At 40.9% G+C, this 22,902-nt stretch overlaps 3 protein-coding genes across 13 annotated transcripts in view; 1 reads left to right on the forward strand and 2 right to left on the reverse strand.

The window, feature by feature from the left end:
- Positions 1-3,224, forward strand: part of LOC110486461 (RNA binding protein fox-1 homolog 2) — a 39,030-nt gene extending 35,806 nt beyond the window's left edge. For all 11 annotated transcript variants that reach the window (XM_036941152.1, XM_036941151.1, XM_036941146.1 and 8 more), the window contains one exon: positions 82-3,224. In XM_036941152.1, the coding sequence (XP_036797047.1) occupies positions 82-126 (45 nt within the window). In that variant the 3' untranslated portion in view covers positions 127-3,224. The remainder of the gene's footprint in view (positions 1-81) is intronic.
- On the reverse strand, positions 2,605-8,975 carry LOC110486463 (G-protein coupled receptor family C group 5 member D). Its single transcript, XM_021558087.2, has 4 exons — positions 8,639-8,975; positions 5,984-7,272; positions 5,642-5,697; positions 2,605-4,736 (listed from the first exon to the last, which is right to left on the reverse strand). Exons 2-4 carry the CDS (start codon positions 7,200-7,202, stop codon positions 4,638-4,640), a joined length of 1,374 nt encoding a protein of 457 aa, XP_021413762.2. The 5' UTR covers positions 7,203-7,272; positions 8,639-8,975; the 3' UTR covers positions 2,605-4,637.
- A 2,580-nt stretch (positions 8,976-11,555) lies between these two features.
- On the reverse strand, positions 11,556-18,066 carry LOC110487544 (retinal cone rhodopsin-sensitive cGMP 3',5'-cyclic phosphodiesterase subunit gamma-like). Its single transcript, XM_021559457.2, has 4 exons — positions 17,992-18,066; positions 15,793-15,950; positions 13,982-14,022; positions 11,556-12,443 (listed from the first exon to the last, which is right to left on the reverse strand). Exons 2-4 carry the CDS (start codon positions 15,936-15,938, stop codon positions 12,367-12,369), a joined length of 264 nt encoding a protein of 87 aa, XP_021415132.1. The 5' UTR covers positions 15,939-15,950; positions 17,992-18,066; the 3' UTR covers positions 11,556-12,366.
- Between the last annotated feature and the right edge of the window lie 4,836 nt (positions 18,067-22,902).

Here is a 22,902-nt window from a genome sequence, read left to right on the forward strand (position 1 = left end):
GTCTGTTGTTTAAAAACAGATACATCCTCTTTTCCTTATTTCTAATTTCTCTTTATCTCTCTCCCTTTCGCTCTCCTCCAGGCTAGTTTATATCGGGCTGGATACAGTAGGTTTGCGCCGTACTAAACAGCACTCGCACCACGGAATTCCACATTTCTGAACCTCTTCATTTGGAAAGAGCTCCCCTCCATTTTCTACGGGTGGTAGTATTAACCCATGTGTTTTGGAAAAAGGTCATCCACTCAAACTCAACTGTAACTCGGCTTGCTTCAACGGTCACACTCAGTGACATAGTAATGGATGAATGAAAACTGCCTATGAATTTCAAGACTGGCAACAATAACTGAAGACAACTGTGGGAAGAACAAGAATGGTTCCATAAAAAACACTATTGGACATGAATGGAGAAATTGCTGCCCACCAGTAACTTTTTACACTACATCACTACAAACCTTTGCTCCTGATAGTCTGTGGTAATAATACTCAAATGTAAAATGCACACATATGTACACAGCTCCATGTGTTAGTACGACCTAAAAGTAGGCCATCACTAGCGTGAAATCTTAGGTCCTTTATATGAAACACTACATTGACAACCTGCCCAGTGGTGGACTCCCATCAGTTAAACAATGAACACATCCAAGTTGTTTTTTTTTTAAAGAACCTGTTCAACAAAAAGGTGAATGGCACGAAGAAACGCAAAAGTAGCAAAAAGTCAATAATCTGAACTATAAAAGCTGAGCGACGACGCAGTTAAATCTAGGTAACAGCTGTTGCTCGGGAAATGATTAGAGAAATCCAAACAGTCTACCATTACATTACATTACACCACCAACCCAACTGTAAAGGACAAAAAACGATAAATGGTGTGAAAATGACAAGGAAAAATAAACAAAATGACTTGTTTTTGTTCTGCATTACCTCAGTTTTTCTTTTCTATAATTATCTATGAAAAAGCATTGCTTAAAGTTATTATATAATGTGGATGCAATGAAATTACATCCACTCTCATCATCATTTTTTCCCATTTTCCAGTTGATTAATACTGCTATTGCTGGTCTAAGTATTATGATTATGATTCTTACTGTAGTTGAAACTATAATGACACGTCTTTTGATCTGTATCATGTATCCTTACTATCATATACCTACATTGTCTTCATTTTTTACTTTTGAGAATATTGTACAACTCATGCCTGCTCAACACAACTCCGTATACATGTTCTCCTTACTAGACTATATGACATTCCAGGTGTAGCATCAGAATGGAGACTGAACGGGGTAAAAACATTGAAAGTGTCTGGGCATAGCTAACATGCTGTAGAAACCAGTCATGCAAGCTGGACCCAGCTATTTACAGATAAGAATGGAATTCTTAGGGGTTTGAGAGAACAAACCAGATGGTAGGAAACATGAGAGTTACAAACACTGCAAGTTGATGTTACTTTTGGTTTCACCATTTTTAATATATATTTTTTTGTCAAGTTGACACAAATACAGACCCGCGAGAAGTGAAACAACGTAATGTTCACCCAATGCAATCTTCCTCCCTCCTATGTCTTTGGGAATGTTCTAGTCCAATATGTATTAAAGTCACTGCCTCAATGCTACTTTAAGGTACAGGAAGTGACCAACAAAAATATATAAATAGTCTTTGACCTATTATGTATCTCCATATACTCTGAATATGTTATTGCTATTGTTTCTTTTGGTTCCAAAGATTCTCTAAAAGCACATTTGTTGGTCAAGTGTACACATTTATTATACTTTTTCTGATTGTTCTTGCTGTTATTTTAGCTCTTTTTCTATTTTATGGTGGGTTCAAAGTGCTCCCTTTCAGTTTGCTGATGGTGGTGTTTTAAAAGCACCGTGTCCTGGGAAATGTCATCTGAGAAGTGGAGAGGGAAGATAGGGGCAAACATGAATTTATTTACAGAATTTTATAGCAACAGATTAATAGACTTAAAATCCCCCAAAATACATTTGGGAACTGTCACAGTTGGTCTTTTAAAACGGGGCTGCTGAATGTGCCAAGGGGGTTTGGATGAAGTGGTCCCAGGCAGATAAATCAGTGGAAAATGTTGGGTTAAATATAACATTTAGGAGTCCACAGTAGACTTGAGAGGGGAATTTGGCATTTTGATAGAGAATAAATGTCAGACTAGAGTGAGTGTGATGGTGAAACAAAGTGTTCTATTCCACACCCTTTTAAAGAGCCCCCACATGCCTCCTTTTTCCAGTTGGGAGTGAGTGTGTAGTTCAGGAACAGTTGTAGGGTGGAGGACCCAGGTAAAGAGCTGAGCCATAAACCACCTTTTGACATGATGCTAGCTGTGTTATCAGGCCTGGAGGGATGCATACAGCCACATTAGTTATTCTGTTGAGTATTTATGCCATGATATCGTGAGAATAAGAATTTTGAACTTCTCTTAAAAAGTATTAAAAGTATCAGTATGCATGTTTTTGTGAGAAGGACAGGGTCAAAAGTCATTTCATTTGTTGCATGAATCAAAACAATTTCTATGGAAAGGAGGTTATGTGAAATATGAAGGCAGGATTGAGAGGGGTTTCAACATAGTCCATTTGAGTTTGTTTCTAGTTGGGGGGGGGGGGGGGGGTAATGATATGTAAAATACTGCTTGTTTTGTTAAGTTTATGCCTGGGTTTATCTATGTTCTTCTGTGGTCATGGTATCATTTGAATTACCAGTATCCCTTAGTTCAATTTTAATTTGGAATGTTGAACCCCTGCAGTTTTTCCTTTGAAGTATGTTAAGTAACCAATGATGTTGTCCCACCATGCACACAGCAGTCCAGCACAGACTGAACTGTTGTTTCCAATGCCTTGCATTGTAGCACAAGACTGCTCTATGGCACAGCAACTGACCATCCCTCCATAACCTTCCACTTGTTACCCAGCAGTGGAGACTCCCACGTGCCCTCTCACGGCGATCACCTTAGACCCAACTGTGTGTCTGACTTACCCCTGCACTGTGCTGAAGTCAACCTAGTGGGAGTTGTTGGACCGGGATTTCATATGAGTTGGAATTGCATGCGACTTTTTTTGTTTTCACATGTGCATTGCTAAGCTCATTGATCCAAGTGATATTGTTTTTATTTTCTTCAAGTGACTTGTGTATTTCTTTTCATTTTTTTCCATCTTCATGTTTGCCTTCTATTTCCTGTCATTGTTATTGAATGTACATAATAAACGGTTTGGTTTTTATACTCTTCTTTTCTCAACTCCTTATATGGGTAAAATGTTTACTAGATTTAGTTGCCATTGATTATTTTTATGTAATCATAGGGTATGGCTCTGTCACACAGTTCATACCTATTGTTCACTAGTAGTAGAGCTGGACGAAACTATGCCAACTTGAACTCTAAAGTAGCCAATTTTCCCTAACCAATCATTGTGTCTAATCATTGTGTCTAACTAACCATTGTGTCTAAAGTTAATGAATGTGAATGTCTGGGTTGAGCTTGGAGGAAATCTCATATCCCTGTTAATTGCTCTAATGCACAAGAGGCTAATTGCCAATTTGATGACATGCACTTCCAGATGATTGAAGTAGGACTAAGTGAAAGGATTACATTGAGGGCTGTTTGATCAGTGAAACAATAAAGCACATGGATCCACTGAATTATTGAGGTATTAACCCGACTGACTCGCCCATTATGAGATGACCATGATGGCTATAGGCAGGCAGAGTAGAACGTTATATTGCTCTCATGTCATTCCTAGAGCGCTACAGATCTATCATTAATATCAGTACACTGCTATTTGCATGGGGAAATGACATGATGGAATGCATTTGTTTACATTTGGTGGCTCAATAATGGTATGAACATTGAGGTAAATTGAATCCCACCAACAATAATTCACATCTTGTACAGTGTCACCTAGTGGTGAAAACCGTAGTACCACTCAGTCTAGCTTATGCTTCTTTTTGTGGGAATGAATCAGCCCTCTGCTGTTAGATACGACTAACAAAAATACCTTTTAACATTCCATTTTAATAACACTTTTTCAAACGGCACAATATGCATAGCATGTATTTATATGCATAAACGTGTTTATAAAGTGGGATGTAAAAAATAAAAAAATGGCATGCACCTTTACGTAAGATGTTAAGACATGATGACAAGGGTCTATTTTATCGCTGCCAGGTCCTGTCTCTCCTTCACACATGCCTGGCGCTGCCCCTGCCCATCCCTGCAGTTTGGCACCCTGATACAGACAGATTCACGCCTCCTCCTGCCTGAGACTATTAGACACTGTCTCTGGTGTTTTCAAGTAGCATGTTGCAAAAACACTTGTCACATTCAGCTCAGATTCAGTAAGCTCATTCTATCTGGATCCAGCCTGAGTAAAGAAACATGTAATTAATCAATTGAGCCTTAGTCACGTAATTATGGAAATCATGTTGCAATGCAGGTTCTATACAAGACATGTACATTTGTAGCTGAACTTCCAAAACATTTCTGGGCCATGTGAGAGTGCATGTATAAATGAAATTGTATTAGTCACATACACATATATAGCAGATGCTATTGCGGTTGTAACGTTTTTTTATATATGTTAAGCTGTTAGGTTGTCTTTGTCTGTGGGTGTGTGTACATGAAAAGCAAAGCGATCTTAATCAGACAGGCTGTGTCCATAGTATACATCATAGGGCTCGCTGATGTTGGTGGTCTGAGGACGAGGGATGGAGTAATCTTTGTCAGGATCTATTTCCTGAAACACAAACATAGTGAAACTTTAAAACATTAGTGAAGTAAATAATGTCAATTAGTTGTTCGGCATTACATATACATGGCTTGTAATGGCACGGGTCATATTCTTTTGTAAGATGTTATTTATCTTTTATGAACAACACAAGACATAAACATTCAAATGACAACATCATACAAACATCAACCACATCACACCTGCCCAGATCCACTAGCACACACCCCCACTACTTTCCTCCACATGGCCTGAAACTGCAACATTTTGTTTCTCTCCGTAGCCCACGCTCTTTCAATATTGAAATAATAAATCATTAGATTTTTCCATTGTGTTAACGATGGCAAATTGATTGATTTCCACATTTTTAGTATACGTTTTTTCAAGATGAGTGATGAGAAGAGAATTGTCCATGGAAAACAGAAAGGAAATGCCGCACACTGCTGCTCACGCTCCCAGGTGATATTTATTTATAACAACATTACAACCCGTAAGTTTTCATCAGGCATCCATGTAAAGTACCTGGATGTGCGTATGTTCAGTTTTTGTTAGAGAATCATCCAAACCACCGGGTATCTCACTACACCCCCATGTGCCATGTCTTGAAATATGCAGAAATACATTTACATTGTAATACTTCTGACAGCCAACTTTCTAGCTCCGCCCACAACTTCTGGACTTAATAGCATTCCCAGAAGGCATGGATTATTGAGTCTGTTAGTTTTACACTTAAAACATGACTCTACACTTGTGCTGTAGAATTTGTGAATTGTGTCTCTTGTAAAATACAATTCTATACATTATCTTATACTGGATTAAGTATATGTTTTTGTTAGTTATTCTTTGTTACAACATGCTGATTCTTGTTCCTATAATCACCCAGTAAGCCCAGAGCCATTTTGACGCCTACTCACTGTCATTGAGAATCCAGACTCATATGGTGATTGGAAAACGGGGTCTTGTTTTCTGCCTGGGGAAGAGAACACAATACAATGACTCAATTATCTGCAGATTCCATACAGTGAGTATTAAAGTGACAGATTGCGTAATTAACCTCATATGTAATATTTTATTCATTGGATCTAGCCCATATATGATGTAGCTTCCATGCTAACTTATTAGTACTGTACCACCAGTCCATTTTCTGTGTTTCTAATGTTATGTTGCTGATTAACTAAACGTAGACATGCAGTACAGTACATTTCCCTGCTTTACTCCTTTCCAGTGCTACTGTTTCTCACTTCTCCGTTCCTCACCGTCGTTCTCAAAGCTTCTGTTCTCCCTCCCTTCTTTCGGGCTCCCCAGCCCTGGCAGGTTGGCGTTGGGACTGGTCCATCCACCAAAGTCTAGGGGGCCCTCCTTGGAGCTGGCCTCCCACCTGCAGAGGAGAACCACTTGGGCTAGTCCGTGGCCCAGCAGCAGGACCCAGCCGTTGGCCACCAGGGCTATACTCAGCACCGGGTCATCCCACTGCGGCCGCCGGCCCATCTCCATGTTACCCCGGGTCAGCAGGGCGATCCACACCACCCAGATAGCAGCAGACAGCAGCAGGGTGAGGCAGAGCAGCGTGGCCTGGACCTGGCTCTGTCGGTGGCTGCCCCCGCTATAGCTGTAGGTGAGACAGGAGCGGCAGAGGCAGCACAGGGAGAGGACCAGGCCGGCGGCCAGCAGAACCAGCACGTAGATGAGCAACATGACAAACTCCCCCTGGGAGTACTGGCAGGGCTGGCCGTCCCGCAGCAGCACGATGATCAGCCACTCTGTAGCGATGACCACCTGGAGGGTGGAGAGGGCCAGAGCCACCCCAGCCTCCCCCCAGCCCCGGGCTACAGAGAAGCCCAGCAGGGCCAGGCAGCGAGCCAGCAGGCAGGAGAAAGCCAGGGAGAACAGCACCCCGAACAGGAAGAGGCGCGTGGGGCATGTCTGGGTGGTGAGGCGGATGACGAAGGCAAAGGTCAGGGCGAAGACCCCCGCCGTGCTGAGCAGGAACAGAGCCATGGAAGCTACGCTCCCCCCGATGCCCCTGCGCTGGCGGGACGACACACACATCCACAGGGTCCAGAACAGCAGCCCCACCAGCAGCCCTGAACTGACCACAAAACCCAGTGAGGCCAGGCTCTCCACTACGATACCCCACGCCGCCTGACGGTCACACAGGTAGGAGTACACAGGGTCCAGATCCGCCCCACACCCCAGGATTGCATCCTGGGAAGTGGAGTTTGAGGAAGAGTTGCGTTGGAGGAAGGAAGTGGTGCCTCGGTTGATAGTGGATTTTACAGTGGGATTGTTAGTGGTGGTATTGGGGATAGCATTAGAGCTAGTGGCAGCACTGGGATGGATGGTTTGGTTGAGGGTGCTGGCATTCAGTGTGGTCTGACATGTGCTGGGAAGTGGGACATTGAATAGTAGGATGAGAAAAATAGATTTGTGTGTCTGGAATGGAAAGACCATCCTTTTGTTTTGTTTTGTCTGCATGTTGTTGTGTCCTTCCTCTCTGGTTTTCTGTTTTGATGGTATACTCCCTGCTCAGATGGGCCCTTGCTACCTGGAAAAAGTAGCAGACATGAGAGCATGTATTTTTAACTCTGAATATCTTTATTTATAGAGCATAGCGGTATTTAGGACAATCAAATCAATTAAGGTGCTTTTGAATAAAGATCAGAGAGAGAGAGAGAAAGAGCGAGCGAGCGAGCAGCCAGAGGGAAGGGAGCAGCCAGACCACAGACATGCCAGGACAAGGAAATAACTTTGTGTACAAGGTAAGAATAGAGGAATTAGGAGCGATTTAATTAGGAACAGGTTCTAGATACTCTACATCAGGGATGGACAACTTGGAGGGAGTCGGGGCCACAGAAAATCTGAACTCATCATGAGGGGTCGCAGTTGCTCGCGGGTCTGCGTACCCACATTGTTTTACAGATCATTTCCTGCAATTCTACACATTTTGCCATAGGGTGGAGAGAAATGTTTAGATAGCTGGCCGCAAAACTAACTTAGGGATCTAAAAAATGTTAGCTGACATGGGCTAATTGACAGACTGTCAGTGCTTTACATGACAAGAGAATAACTGCTGATGCACAACCACCTTTCGAAATTGCACCTTGTATATTCCACTATTTTAACTCGCAGCAGTAAGTTGAAACCCCAACTGAATTCGTAATAAATCATAAATAAATTGTGACGTCCCGTTGCCCATCCCTGCTCTCCCACAGAGGAAAAATATAGACTACATTAACTCATAAAGTCGTGTGAAACCCGGAAAGACGGCAATAGGGAGTGAGCGTGACAGTGAAATACAAATGCAAGGGAGGTTGACACACTGAGATTGAAGTGAGAGAAAGAAGCCAGAGATATACCCTCCTGATAGTTGATTGTCACTTCCTCTAGTTCATAACAGAGCCCTTGTTTCAGTGTCAGGGATTCAAATATGACATTTAATATGCTTATCGCTGGATAAATATGGCCCTGGCCACTTTATTTAACCCTTAAGGATAACTCCGTTTTGCACAGAGGGCAGGAGATAAAACCTCTAAAAGTCACTAAAACATCTCTATCAAGTCTATCTTTACTGATTATTTAAGGAACATGTTTATGTGGCTGGTAATTTGTTACCTAACATAAACAAATATTGAATAAAACAATTGTTTTGAATGTTTTTCCATTGATTGGGTTGTTGAATTGGTTGACAGTAACAACAGTCTAAACAATAATGATTCATTGTCATCCAACAACAGGAGACATGAAGGCATCGCTGCCTCAACTGCTTACTTTTAATCTTGTGAGCAACATTTTTACTTTAAAACAACAAACTCTTCCTGTGGCAAAACAGGTGGCAAACAAATTGGTAGGGTATACCTCCTTTCAAGCTACAACTTTCAAACTAACAGAGAATAGTAACATTAATTATTTACCCTTTATCCTGAGGCTTCAGTGCATCCACCTCTGTGGTCGGTGGTTATTTCTGATCCTACTTGTAGTTCCACTTGAGATTTGCAATAAACTCTCAGCTGATGCATCAGTAGACAGTCATCTATGTATGAACGTGCCTCCTAACTCAAGGATGTTCCCATATCTTTCACAAGCAGTGCAAGAGGGAGGGAGGGAAAGCAGGAAGAGAGGAATGAGAGAGGGAGTAAATTATTTTGGAAACGAAAGATGGTGTTTTTTTTTTTTACCTCACCCACATTTACATCTACTGGTGAAGCGATAGGAGAGACGTTTGGACTGACCCACCCCTGACTTCCCCTCCTCGCACTCTCTTTTTCTTAGTCTATCTCACAAAACAGCAAAGTATAGGTGGGGCTCGAATCCCTGGAGGCTATGGAACAGGCACTGACACACACACACACACACACGCACGCAAGCACGCACGCACGCACAGACACACACACAGTATTAAAGAAATGCTAAGGTTGAACATCTATCTATGAGAGTTGACCACATGATTGGAAATGATATGCATAGGCAAGGATCTGAATGCCATGTCATCATAAATAATCACACTGCTGGTTGCTATGTTAAAAAGAGAGAGGTTACAGGTGAGGGGGAGGGTTTCCACTAGTTACTACAACCACAAACTCAAAATGGGCTATTCATTCAAACAAAAATGAGCTTTTTGGTTTTATTTTAAGGTTAGGTTTAGACACAAGTGTGGTTAGGATTAAGGTTAGGTTTAAAATCTCATTTTTGTAGAAATGGACTTGGTTTATTACTTTGTGGCTGTAGTAACTAGTGACAACCGAGGAGGAGGAAGGAGGAGGCTGAAAAACACAACTGACTCATCTAACTGTCCCTGAGACTAACAGTAACCACTTAGACATAACCCCACAACACTGATACCCCTCAGGGAGGGAGAATGCCTTCCAATGGGTCTCTGTATGAACAAGCCCGTGCTGAGCTCCTGGGATCAAGTCTGTACAGGCAAGGACGTTCTGTAAGGTGTGTGTAAATGGAGCAGAGTGGATCAACACTGAAGCTTTCATAGAGACAGACACAAAGGCCGGGATAGTTTGTCTGTTCACAGTATAGGATTTCCATAAGCTTCAGGGACCTAGGAGAAGAATATACCGTATCAGCAGACTATCAAGAGTTACTAAATACATATCAAAGCACAGACACAGACTGACCTATGAACACAGGGCATCAACCAATACAACGTAGCAACACAAATGGGAAAGACGTTTTGAGAATGATATTTGGGGGACTGTGAAATAAAGGAGTTGATTTCCCCCTCCTTTCGTGTGCTAAGGGATTGTAACACCCAGGACATTGTCTGGGATATTCCAAGAGTGGCATACTGTAGTATTCTTACTCAATAATTGTGGTTGGTATGTCATGGAAATTAGTAACCGTTTGTGAGAAATATATACAGTACCAGTCAAAAGTTTGGACACACCTACTCATTCAAGGGTTTTTCTTTATTTTTACTATTTTCTACATTGTAGAATAATAGTGAAGACATCAAAACTATGAACTAACACATGGAATCATGTAGTAACAAAAAAGTGTTAAATAAATCCAAATCTATTTTAGATTCTTCAAAGTAACCACTTTTTGCCTTGATGACAGCTTTGCACACTCTTGGCATTCTCTTAACCAGCTTCATGAGGAATGCTTTTCCAACAGTCTTGAAGGAGTTCCCACATATACTGAGCACTTGTTGGCTGCTTTTCCTTCACTCTGTGGTCCAACTCATCCAAAGCCATCTCAAAGCCATCTCAAAACAAAGACACGGCGGTTAGAACCAAAAATCTCAAATTTGGACTCATCAGACCAAAGGACAGATTTCCACCGGTCTAATATCCATTACTCGTGTTTCTTGGCCCAAGCACGTCTCTTCTTCTTATTGGTGTCCTTTAGTAGTGGTTTCTTTGCAGCAATTTGACCATGAAGGCCTGATTCACGCAGTCTCCTCTGAACAGTTGATGTTGAGATGTGTCTGTTACTTGAACTCTGTGAAGCATTTATTTGGGCTGCAATCTGAGATGCAGTTAACTGTACTGAATTTATCCTCTGCAGCAGAGGAAACTCTGGGTCTTCCTTTCCTGTGGCGGTCCTCATGAGAGCCAGTTTCATCATAGCGCTTGATGTTTTTTGCAACTGCACTTGAAGAAACTTTCAAAGTTCTTGACATTTTCCATATTGACTGACCTTCATGCCTTAAAGTAATGATGGACTGTCGTTTCTCTTTGCTTATTTGAGCTGTTCTTGCCATAATATGGACTTGGTCTTTTACCAAATAGGGCTATCTTCTGTATACCACCCCTACCTTGTCACAACACAACTGATTGGCTCAAACGCATTAAGAAGGAAAGCAATTCCACAAATTAGGCACACCAGTTAATTGAAATGCATTCCAGGTGACAACAACATGAAGTTGGTTGAGAGAATGCCAAGAGTGTGCAAAGCTGTCATCAAGGCAAAGGGAGGTTACTTTGAGAATCTCAAATATAAAATAGATTTTGATTTGTTTAACACTTTTGTAGTTACTACATGATTCCATATGTGTTATTTCATCGTATTGATGTCTTCACTATTTTTCTACAATGTAAAACATAGTAAAAAATAAAGGAAAACCCTTGAACGAGTCGGTGTCCAAACAATTGATTGGTACTCTACATTTGTTAAAGTTTCAAACTACAGTCTGCTATGGTGGAGCAACGTAGAAAAAAATATGGTTGAATTATATGCTTATGAATGTTCATTAAAAGAATGTCAGTTATTAATTAAAAGTATAACATACTCAGATACCCATCATGGAAGGGGTTGTATTTTCTCATATTTTCTCAGAGATGACAGAAGAGCAAAGGACAACCTGTGTATTGAAAATAAAAACTTTAATGTATCTATCAGGACATTCAATCACACATACACATTCCGTCATATGAATGTGTTTGTGTTTGTAACACATCAATATATTTATATTATGTTTGGTGGCATACCGTACACTAAGAAGGGGGCGGTGTGGTAGCACCACAGGGATAACAGGGAATGCCTTCACCATAATGATCTATGACAAAGCATCACACACCCTCCTCCCTGGTCTCATCCCTTTCGTTTCCTGTGTGTTCACAGTAGCACGCCTTATCAACAGCAAGTAAAAAACACAATGCAAAAAAGAGATTGGGGTAAAAAAGGGAGGGTAACGAAGATAGAGGTTGCATTGGAAACAGAGACATATTTACAGTTCTGTGGTAGACTTTAAGCAAGTACAAGCTAGTCATAGCTAGTCTTTTGCTTGCGTCCAATTCTGTGGTTGATGGTTCACAGAGGAATTGGGGGACTAACGGGATCTGAGTGGTTACAAAAGGATAGAGGGAAGGGGGAGCCGAGGTCGGCTAATGTCGAAAGGGGTGGGGGTGGTCTTGTCTTATCACATCAAGTATCTCTTATGTCCTGTATAAAATACAGTATAATACTATTATATGATAATAATAAAAATAAACAGTTCAGTGTTCCGTCTGCCTATCGTATGTGGTCTTTCAGGCCGCAGCGCCTGACCACAACAGACTTAAGAACAGCGAGGAGTGACGAGATGACTTTAGGGGGATGGCCAGTCGCCTTATGGTGGCGCGCCAGACTAACACAGAAGGAAAGGGTCAAGAGCGTAGAGGTTAAGGGAAGGCAGGAGGCAGTAGTCTTAGATGATTCCATATTTGGCCAGATCACTGAGCTCCATGTCGCCGTAAGCCTCCCATGGGCAGACCACTGCTATGTCTAGAGAGAATGAGAGAGGGAGAAATAATTACTATTGATTGTCCAGTTGATGAAAAAGGGAAAGAAACACTTGTTGGTTGTCTTGGTTGTCGATATACAGTGCCTTCAGAAGTAATTTCACATTTTGTTGTGTTACAGCCTGAATTGAACATGGATTAAAACACACAATACCCCATAATGTCAAAGTGGAATTATGTTTTGCACATTTTTTACAAATTAATTACAATTTCAAATCTGAAATGTCTTGAGTCAACACATTTTCTTGGATGGACTCACTCTGTGTGCAATAATAGTGTTTAACATAATTTTTAAATGACTACCTCATTTCTGTACCCCACACAAAAAATTATCTGTATGGTCCCTCAGTCGAACAGTGAATTTCAAACTCAGATTCAACTTCAAAGACCAGGGAGGTTTTCCGATTCCTCATCACAAAGGGCACCTATAAAATAATAAAAGCAGACATTGAGTATCCCTTTGAGCATGGTGAAGTTATTAATTTAACTTTGGATGGTGTATCAATACACCCAGTCTTTACAAATATACAGGCGTCCTTCCTAACTCAGTTGCCGGAGAGGAAGGAAACCGCTCAGGGATTTCACCATGAGCCCAATTGTGACTTTACAATGGTTATAGAGTTTAATGGCTGTGATAGTAAAAAACTGAGGATGGATCAACAACATTGTAGTTACTCCACAATACTAACCTAATTCACAGAGTGAAAAGAAGGACCTCTGTACAGAATAAAAATATTACAAAACATGCATCGTCTGCAACAAGGCACTGAAGTAAAACTGCGAAAAATGTGGCAAAGCTGTTCACTTTTTGTCCTGATTACAAAGTGTTATGTCCAATACAACACATTACTGAGTACCACTCTCCATATTTTCAAGTACAGTGGTGGCTGCATCCTGTTATGGGTATGCTTGTAATCTTTAAGGACTGGGGAGTTTACAGGGTAAAAAGAAAACGTAATGGAGCTAAGCACAGGAAAAATCCTAAAGGAAAACCTTCCACCAGACACTGGGAGATGAATTTACATTTCAGCAGGACAATAACTTAAAACACAAGGCCAAATCTACACTGGAGTTGCTTACCAAGAAGACAGTGAATGTTCTTAAGTGTCCGAGTTATAGTTTTGACTTAAATCTGCTTGAAAATGGTTGTCTAGCAATGAGCAGAGCTAAAATGTTTAAATAATAATGGGAAAATATTGTGCAAAACTCTGAGACTTACCAAGTGATTTGAACATGTATTGACTCAAGGGAGTGAACTTATGTACGTATACTTTTTTTCATTACATTTGCAAAAATGTCTCGAAATATGTTTTGTCTTTGTGTTTGTGGGGTATTGCGTGTAGATGTGTGATCATTTTTATTTATTTAATCCATTTTGAATTCAGGCTGTAACAACTAAATGTGGGATAATTCAAGGGGTATGAAGACTTTCTGAAGGTGCTGTATACTGAAAGTAGAAATACAAATATATAGATGAACAAACATGACTACTGATGATTGCAGATGGAATATCAAAGTTACCTGTGCCAAGACCCTCCATGCCTGGGATGTCATCACCAAATCTGCAATTGACAAGGAAACATGTTTGTATCTTACAGATGATAGAATTTGTCTGTCTGTATACATGTTTGAGAATGTGAGAAAACTAAGTGTTAGTGTGAATACAGTGCCTTGCGAAAGTATTCGGCCCCCTTGAACTTTGTGACCCTTTGCCACATTTCAGGCTTCAAACATAAAGATATAAAACTGTATTTTTTTGTGAAGAATCAGCAATACACAATCATGAAGTGGAACGACATTTATTGGATATTTCAAACTTTTTTAACAAATCAAAAACTGAAAAATTACTTTCAGTGCAGCAAACTCTCTCCAGAAGTTCAGTGAGGATCTCTGAATGATCCAATGTTGACCTAAATGACTAATGATGATAAATACAATCCACCTGTGTGTAATCAAGTCTCCGTATAAATGCACCTGCACTGTGATAGTCTCAGAGGTCCGTTAAAAGCGCAGAGAGCATCATGAAGAACAAGGAACACACCAGGCAGGTCCCAGATACTGTTGTGAAGAAGTTTAAAGCCGGATTTGGATACAAAAAGATTTCCCAAGCTTTAAACATCCCAAGGAGCACTGTGCAAGCGATAATATTGAAATGGAAGGAGTATCAGACCACTGCAAATCTACCAAGACCTGGCCGTCCCTCTAAACTTTCAGCTCATACAAGGAGAAGACTGATCAGAGATGCAGCCAAGAGGCCCATGATCACTCTGGATGAACTGCAGAGATCTACAGCTGAGGTGGGAGACTCTGTCCATAGGACAACAATCAGTCGTATATTGCACAAATCTGGCCTTTATGGAAGAGTGGCAAGAAGAAAGCCATTTCTTAAAGATATCCATAAAAAGTGTCGTTTAAAGTTTGCCACAAGCCACCTGGGAGACACACCAAACATGTGGAAGAAGGTGCTCTGGTCAGATGAAACCAAAATTGAACTTTTTGGCAACAATGCAAAACGTTATGTTTGGCGTAAAAGCAACACAGCTCATCACCCTGAACACACCATCCCCACTGTCAAACATGGTGGTGGCAGCATCATGGTTTGGGCCTGCTTTTCTTCAGCAGGGACAGGGAAGATGGTTAAAATTGATGGGAAGATGGATGGAGCCAAATACAGGACCATTCTGGAAGAAAACCTGATGGAGTCTGCAAAAGACCTGAGACTGGGACGGAGATTTGTCTTCCAACAAGACAATGATCCAAAACATAAAGCAAAATCTACAATGGAATGGTTCAAAAATAAACATATCCAGGTGTTAGAATGGCCATGTCAAAGTCCAGACCTGAATCCAATCAAGAATCTGTGGAAAGAACTGAAAACTGCTGTTCACAAATGCTCTCCATCCAACCTCACTGAGCTCGAGCTGTTTTGCAACGAGGAATGGGAAAATTATTTCAGTCTCTCGATGTGCAAAACTGATAGAGACATACCCCAAGCGACTTACAGCTGTAATCGCAGCAAAAGGTGGCGCTACAAAGTATTAACTTAAGGGGGCTGAATAATTTTACACGCCCAATTTTTCAGTTTTTGATTTGTTAAAAAAGTTTGAAATATCCAATAAATGTCGTTCCACTTCATGATTGTGTCCCACTTGTTGTTGATTCTTCACAAAAAAATACAGTTTTATATCTTTATGTTTGAAGCCTGAAATGTGGCAAAAGGTCGCAAAGTTCAAGGGGGCCGAATACTTTCGCAAGGCACTGTATGTGGAACGGTTGTGTGTGGTTTTTGTGTGTATCTGTGTGAATGTGTGATGACAGAGAAAGATTCTCACCCTTTCTGGCCAGGCTTGGGGGCCTTGCTCTTGAATGTACGGGTTTGCCTCTGCTTGAACTTGGGGGGTCCCTTCTTGGGGGTGGTGGGGCCAGCTGTCCCAGCGGGCGTTGCCAGGGCACTTCCTGCAGGGGGAGCTGTGTTCATTTCTGCTGAGGTCTGACACAGAGAGAGACAAGAGATTGTTACAAGACTGTACATAAAATAACATTTGAAATGTCTGTATTGTTTTAAGATTTTTGTGAGTGTAATGATTACTCTTCATTTCTGATTGTTTATTTAATTTTTGTTTATTTCACTTGCTTTGGTAATGTAAACATGTTTCCCAAGCCAATGAATCCCATTAGAAAGAGAAATGGTGAGCTGTTATAGTGTTGGCCAGAAAGTCTATAGTTTCCCTCTATCTTGTATTATCCTCACTCCCATTTTCTACGTCTATCTTAGCTAGTTTTACTTCACTTCAGGTCTGCCCCCCTCCCTTCTTCTCTACTGCTGTCTTTCTGCTAATCTCTTGCTCTCTGCCAGGCTCCCTCCAGCCACTTTACTGGTAATCAGAAAAGATCGGGGGGATTTAGCTAAACAGCCAGATTATCTCTGATTCCATATAAAACCCAATTTGATGAATTGCCCTTCTTAAATCCCAGGAATGTCCTCTGTGTCACATGCAATTGCTTAGAACACGAAGGGAGGGGGAAAATCACCTCCTTCATTTCTCAGTCCCCATAATATATTTTTCAAAACGTCTTTCCCATTTGGGTTGGTACATTGTCTTGACACTGGCCACTCTCCTTTCTTAGCATGGACATCTTCTTCTTTTTGGATGCCTGATTTTATATGATCAATTATTTTGACCTGACTAAAATATTGAATTGACTTGCCCCCGCTGAATTTTTATACATGCATATAGCAGTGTAACACTATTGTAAATGATATATTCACTACTGTGCATCTGATTTTAGATCCCATTGGCCTTTGATGTCGTCAGTGAAAAAAAGGTTGATCCTTATGACTTAGTAAGGAAGTTTGGACGGACGTTAATTAATGATGGTATTGAGACCGGCAGTGGCTGGCCTGCCAATCTCTTTAGTGGCTAAGACACTATACTGGACAACAGGTGAGGCCACACTCTGTCCCTGTTCCTGTTCTTCTTCATCCGTTTAAGCAGTATCCTCCTAATCTGTCTCCTGAGTACCCCCTTCCCCGAACCTGGGAGCTCCTTAATCCTGTTAACATAATGACGTGGATGGAGCTCACTTTACCAGGACACGGTGTGTAACTCAACAGATGCTGCACCTGCATGAGATCCCAGATCTGGCTCTCCCTATGCTGCTGCCTAATACCCATCCAGAGTGGATAGAGATCTGTAAAGCTGTGCAAAAGCATCTGTTGTTGTGATTTCAGTCTTTGCTTCTAACAGGTAAGTCTAGCCTCTCTCTCTCTAGGAATGTGGTGTCTGTACTCTCTCAGATATCTGCCTTCCACTGGACGTTTTGAAAATGCCCTCTAAGGAGCAGAATTAACCTGTCTGTTTCTACAGTTCAACTGTTTCTGCAGGTCAACTGTTTCTACAGTCACATCATTTATCAATTGATTGGCACAAATGTTTTCCCACCTAGTTCCCACTGCGCTATTATAAATAAAATCTCACTGTTTCAATATCAACACTAGCATACCACTGAGTGGGAAGCAATGCATTGGCCATGCCTTCTTAATGGTATTCTAGTATGGAATACTGGATTCCTCCATGCACTGTGTCCATAATCCATTGTTTCACTTCCCAATCTGAATGCACACTCATTGCTATCACGCTAGAATTCTCAATGAGCAGTTGAGCTGCAATTACAAATGCATGTACATTCTGCATCATGGCTACAGGTGTTAGATTTGCATGAGTCAATCAATCACAATCTTAGAAGTTGATACTCTTAGAACTTCTCCTTTATACTTCCTTTACAAGTTATGTGTACTTATACTGTAGCACTAATGTATTCATCTATATTAGCGATACGTAATTAAGTAGTAATAATGTATTATTTCTAAGGAATAATAAAGAAAAGTAGCAATAAGGAGCCCCCCCCGCCCCGCCCCCCCCCGCGTAACTATTCCCCAGGTCATTGTGGTAAATGAGAATGTGTTCTCAGTCAACTTACCTGGAAAATAAGGGTTAAATAAATAAATACATAAAAAGTCTCTGCCTCACCTAATTTCACAAATGTTCCAAGGAGCTTCTGTCTCGAAATGAGAGCTACTGCTGCATGTCAGTCCAAGAGCAAAGTGAACACAAGGAACCGGCCTTCGTTTAAATACCCCTGATTGTTAATCGTGGAGTCTCCTGGTTTCCAGTCACATGGTCTCCAAAAAGGTCAGCCAGCTCCTTCAGCACCCCACTCCACCTTCATTCCTGGACATCAGAGGAGGTGGGGACGTCAGTGAGGAAGGTCAATACGGTCGTTTTTAACTAACTTATCCCATTAAGCCTTGGCACGCCTGTGTCAAGCTTGTCAAAGGAGTCGACAGTGTCTGCATGTGGTTGCGTTCCTGGTCCATGTGATGAGTCTTTAAAGAGTCTGGGTTGTCACTGTGATTGGTCTTTAAAGACTGTGTTGTCACTGTGATTGGTCTTTAAAGACTGTGTTGTCACTGTGATTGGTCTTTAAAGACTGTGTTGTCACTGTGATTGGTCTTTAAAGACTGTGTTGTCACTGTGATTGGTCTTTAAAGACTGTGTTGTCACTGTGATTGGTCTTTAAAGACTGTGTTGTCACTGTGATTGGTCTTTAAAGACTGCGTTGTCACTGTGATTGGTCTTTAAAGACTGTGTTGTCACTCATGATGTTCCTTGATCCTTGTGATCAGGTGGTACGGTTAGACCACTATCTTCTCCTCACAACTATTTTGTTGCCTGAGTGGGATATTTTACCTAAGATACACCGATAGCTCTAGTAAAATAAAAAAATGACACACACACAAACACACCTGAAAAATAAAGAACATTTCCTGACTTGTCATGTAGGTTAGGGGTCAATTTACTAAAGTTATTTTACTTGGTGATAATCAGTGTGTCTGTATTTAGTGTATTTTTGCAGGTGGCATTCTTTAACAGTCCTGTTACAGCTGGTCTACCTGTATTTTACCATCAGAAATAACATCAAAACATTTCTGATTAAACCAACATTGAAGCCAATAGCAAAAAATAGCAACATTTTTCAGAATGGATTTTTTTGGTGGATAAAATTAATAATGGATCAATCCCATTACTCATAATTGGCTAGACAATTTTTTCCAAGTTAACTGAAAACCAAGTTAGTCGTCATGTCCGTCTTGCAGTATTCGGTATACGTCAGACAATTGAGGAAGTACTGAGAATCTGCATTGCGTACGATCATCCTTTTCTAGTATGTGACTACATACTGTGAGTCTAATACTTTTAGCTATATATCCAATCACCACGCAGCATCTTACTGTATCAAGGACATTCAAACAATAAGTGATTTTTATGAATGTTTCAGAGCTAACTGTAAACACATAGTTCTGAAATGTGTTTTAGAGCAAATACAACAAACTGTAACAGTAGATAATTCCCAAATCACTATAGTTTATACTCTAGACAGTACAGTTTAAGTGTAGCGTTACTTAAGATCATTACACAACATCAAACTCTTTTTACCCCATTAATTTCTTCAGTGCTATTTGTATTAGTAATGAAGTGCAGCATGAATCAAAACCTCTGTATGGGGGGAGGGTGTAGTGTTGTATTTGACTTTTCCTTGTTGAATATGGTAAAAATGTCCATGGGGAATAATTAGATGGGAAGGTGCCCATTTAATGGGGAAATGTACTTACTACGACTGTGATATGTGTTTCTCAACTAGCTATCTTAAGATGAATGTGCTAACTGTAAGTCACTCTGGATAAGAGCGTCTGCTAAATGACTAAAAATGTCAATGTAAATTAACCGTGCTAGCAAAAATCACATCATCACAGGAGGCAACAGTCTAACCACAGAGCTCTGACGTGCAAGGACATTGACCTTGAGGTCGGGCATGGTGAAGTGGCCAAATATGGACCTAGAGTTAATGGGGACATTCTGGATTAGAGATGTAGGACCCTTTGGTACAGGACAGACCAAGCAGTGCAGACCAAGGGCCTTTAAAGGAAGCTGACGTTATTTCATATACAGTACTTCATCACGTGCCTGATAATGGAGGTCTGCACTGCTTGGTCTTAGCAAAGTTGCCCTTAGCGGTCCTGTGTCTCATAAGAGATATTTCATATAATTTCAATCTTTTTTTTGATATGAATGATTTTAATGAGAAACAGGTAGCCATACATATTGCTCCTCAAGTTGAGTCTTGGATATGTTGACCCAGACCCCTGGTCTGGTCTGGTTTTGAGGGCAGGCCAGTTATAGAAACCCTTATCTGAAAGACTCAGAAGCATGGATATGGATCAGCCTCTCAGACAGTACCTGGGTTGATGAGGCTAGGACTGGGTCATTTCTTGACCCCTTTAGAGTGATCTGGATTCTATGTTCAATTATTGACCTGTGACAAAAACAGCTAATATCCTGTAACTACATACAGAACTTTGGATAAACAGAATATTGCATTTTCTGTTGATACATTGTGAAGACGCCACTTGGTCTTTCACTTTGTTGTTGAAGAAACGTCTAGAATAGACGTCAGGAAGCTATAGTTCAAGAGGTTATTTAAGTACAGTTGATGTGATTAGGGATCTCTTAGTGATGACCTGTCTGACAGACAGTTAAAAGACAATTAACTGTTGTCAACCATTTTTCCATAAACAACACTGACATTTAACTTTAAATGCAACAGAAAGTCAAAGCATGGTGTTAGTATTAGTAGGTCAATATGTACATCTTTTAAGACCACAGGCCCAGCCTTTTCTTTATGTGCGCTAACAGTAATACTTGGATAATTGGATTACACAGGGGTTAAGAAATTAGCACTGATTTACCTGGATGGGGTTTGACTTTACTATAGGCAGTACATAGACAGACAAATACACAGCATGCATTCTACATGAACTGTCTTGGTGTGTACAGTCGGAAATGTACATACACCTCAGTCAAATACATTTAAACTCAGTTTTTCACAATTCCTGACATTTAACCCTAGTAAGAATTCCCTGTCTTTGTTCAGTTAGGATCACCACTTTATTTTAAGAATGTGAAAGGTCAGAATAATAATAGAGAGAATGATTTATTTCAGCTTTTATTTCTTTCATCACATTTCCAGTGGGTCAGAAGTTTACATACACTCAATTAGTATTTGGTAGCATTGCCTTTAAATTGTTTAACTTGGGTCAAATGATTCAGATAGCCTTCCACAAGCTTCCCACATTAAGTTGGGTGAATTTTGGCCCATTCCTCCTGACAGAGCTGGTGTAACTGAGTCAGGTCTGTAGGCCTCCTTGCTCACACCCGCTTTTTCAGTTCTGCCCACATATTTTCTATAGGAGTGAGGTCAGGGCTTTGCGATGGCCACTCCAATACCTTGACTTTGTTGTCCATTTTGCCACAACTTTGGAATTATGTTTGGGGTCATTGTCCATTTGGAAGACCCATTTGCGACCAAGCTTTAACTTCCTGACTGATGTCTTGAGATGTTGCTTCAATATATCCACATAATTTTCCTGCCTCATGATTCCATCTATTTTGTGAACTGCACCAGTCCCTCCTGCAGCAAAGCACCCCCACAACATGACGCTGCCACCCTCGTGCTTCACGGTTGGGATGGTGTTATTCGGCTTGCAAGCCTCCCCTTTTTCCTCCAAACATAATGATGGTCATTATGGCCAAACAGTTCTATTTTTGTTTCATCAGACCAGAGGACATTTCTCCAAAAAGTACAATATTTGTCCCCATGTGCAGTTGTAAACCGTAGTCTGTCTTATTTATGGCGGTTTTAGAGCAGTGGCTTCTTCCTTGCTGAGCGGCCTTTCAGGTTATGTCGATATAGGACTCATTTTACTGTAGATATAGATACTTTTGTACCTGTTTCCTCCAGCATCTTCACAAGGTCCTTTGCTGTTGTTCTGGGATTGATTTGCACTTTTCGCACCGAAGTGCATTCATCTCTAGGAGACAGAACGCGTCTCCTTCCTGAGCGGTATGACGGCTGCGTGGTCCCATGGTGTTTATACTTGTGTGCTATTGTTTGTACAGATGAACGTGGTACCTTCAGGCGTTTGGGAATTGCTACCAAGGATGAACCAGACTTGTGGAGGTCTACAATTTGTTTTCTGATGTCTTGGCTGATTTCTTTTGATTTTCCCATGATGTCAAGCAAAGAGGCACTGAGTTTGAAGGTAGGCCTTGAAATACATCCACAGGTACACCTCCAATTGACCCAAATTATGTCTATTAGCCTATCAGAAGATTCTAAAGCCATGACATAATTTTCTGGAATTTTCCAACCTGTTTATGGTCCAGACTGGGAGGACCTGACCTACGGCTGGGTGATATATTTTTATTAGCGTTTGTGTCCGATTGTTCTCGTGTTGTCTTTTTGGTCTCATCCCGTTCGCTCCTTCTGTGTTGAGCACCTTCCCATTTATACCAGAGATCTGTATATAATGACGAGATGCTAATGTCTCCACCCTAACAATGGGAGTCATTGTCCCAAAGGAGGGAAGGCAGGCGACAAGCTCGGTTAATTAAAAATGAGCGCATATAAACCTATCGCTTCGCCTCTTTCTCTCACTCACAACAACGAAGATAAGAGATCACTTCTTACAATTCAATTCAATTCAAGGGCTTTATTGGCATGGGAAACATGTGTTAACATTGCCAAATAAAGTGAGGTAGATAATATATAAAGTGAATATATATATATCTCTGACAAATAGTTTCAACTCGCTATTTGCATTTGAGGTTGAAACACATGGATACATTATTTTACTGTAATAAAGGAGAAGTTAACCTTTCGAACCATATGTTTAACTATGTTTAAACTCCTCAAATCTCGAGCAGAGCACGGATGTAACCAGTGGACATTTTTTCTGGGAAAGTAATACTCAGTTTGTTGCGCGCGCATTACGGTACCATGTATCGCTAGCAGCATTTTAGTCAAATAAAGATTGTTATACA

Source organism: Oncorhynchus mykiss, chromosome 13, assembly GCF_013265735.2.
Source record: "Oncorhynchus mykiss isolate Arlee chromosome 13, USDA_OmykA_1.1, whole genome shotgun sequence".
NCBI classification, from domain to species: domain Eukaryota; kingdom Metazoa; phylum Chordata; class Actinopteri; order Salmoniformes; family Salmonidae; genus Oncorhynchus; species Oncorhynchus mykiss.

Excerpts from the sequence above, each read along its gene's own strand:
- LOC110486463 (XM_021558087.2), bottom strand. The coding sequence starts at position 7,202 with ATGCAGACAAAACAAAACAAAAGGATGGTCTTTCCATTCCAGACACAC. Across the intron at positions 5,698-5,983 it reads CAGAAGCTTTGAGAACGACG|GCAGAAAACAAGACCCCGTT; the intron begins GTGAGGAACGGA and ends TCTCTTCCCCAG. Across the intron at positions 4,737-5,641 it reads AGTCTGGATTCTCAATGACA|GAAATAGATCCTGACAAAGA; the intron begins GTGAGTAGGCGT and ends TTTGTGTTTCAG.
- LOC110487544 (XM_021559457.2), bottom strand. The coding sequence starts at position 15,938 with ATGAACACAGCTCCCCCTGCAGGAAGTGCCCTGGCAACGCCCGCTGGG. Across the intron at positions 14,023-15,792 it reads CCCAAGCCTGGCCAGAAAGG|ATTTGGTGATGACATCCCAG; the intron begins GTGAGAATCTTT and ends TGTCAATTGCAG. Across the intron at positions 12,444-13,981 it reads CATGGAGGGTCTTGGCACAG|ACATAGCAGTGGTCTGCCCA; the intron begins GTAACTTTGATA and ends CATTCTCTCTAG.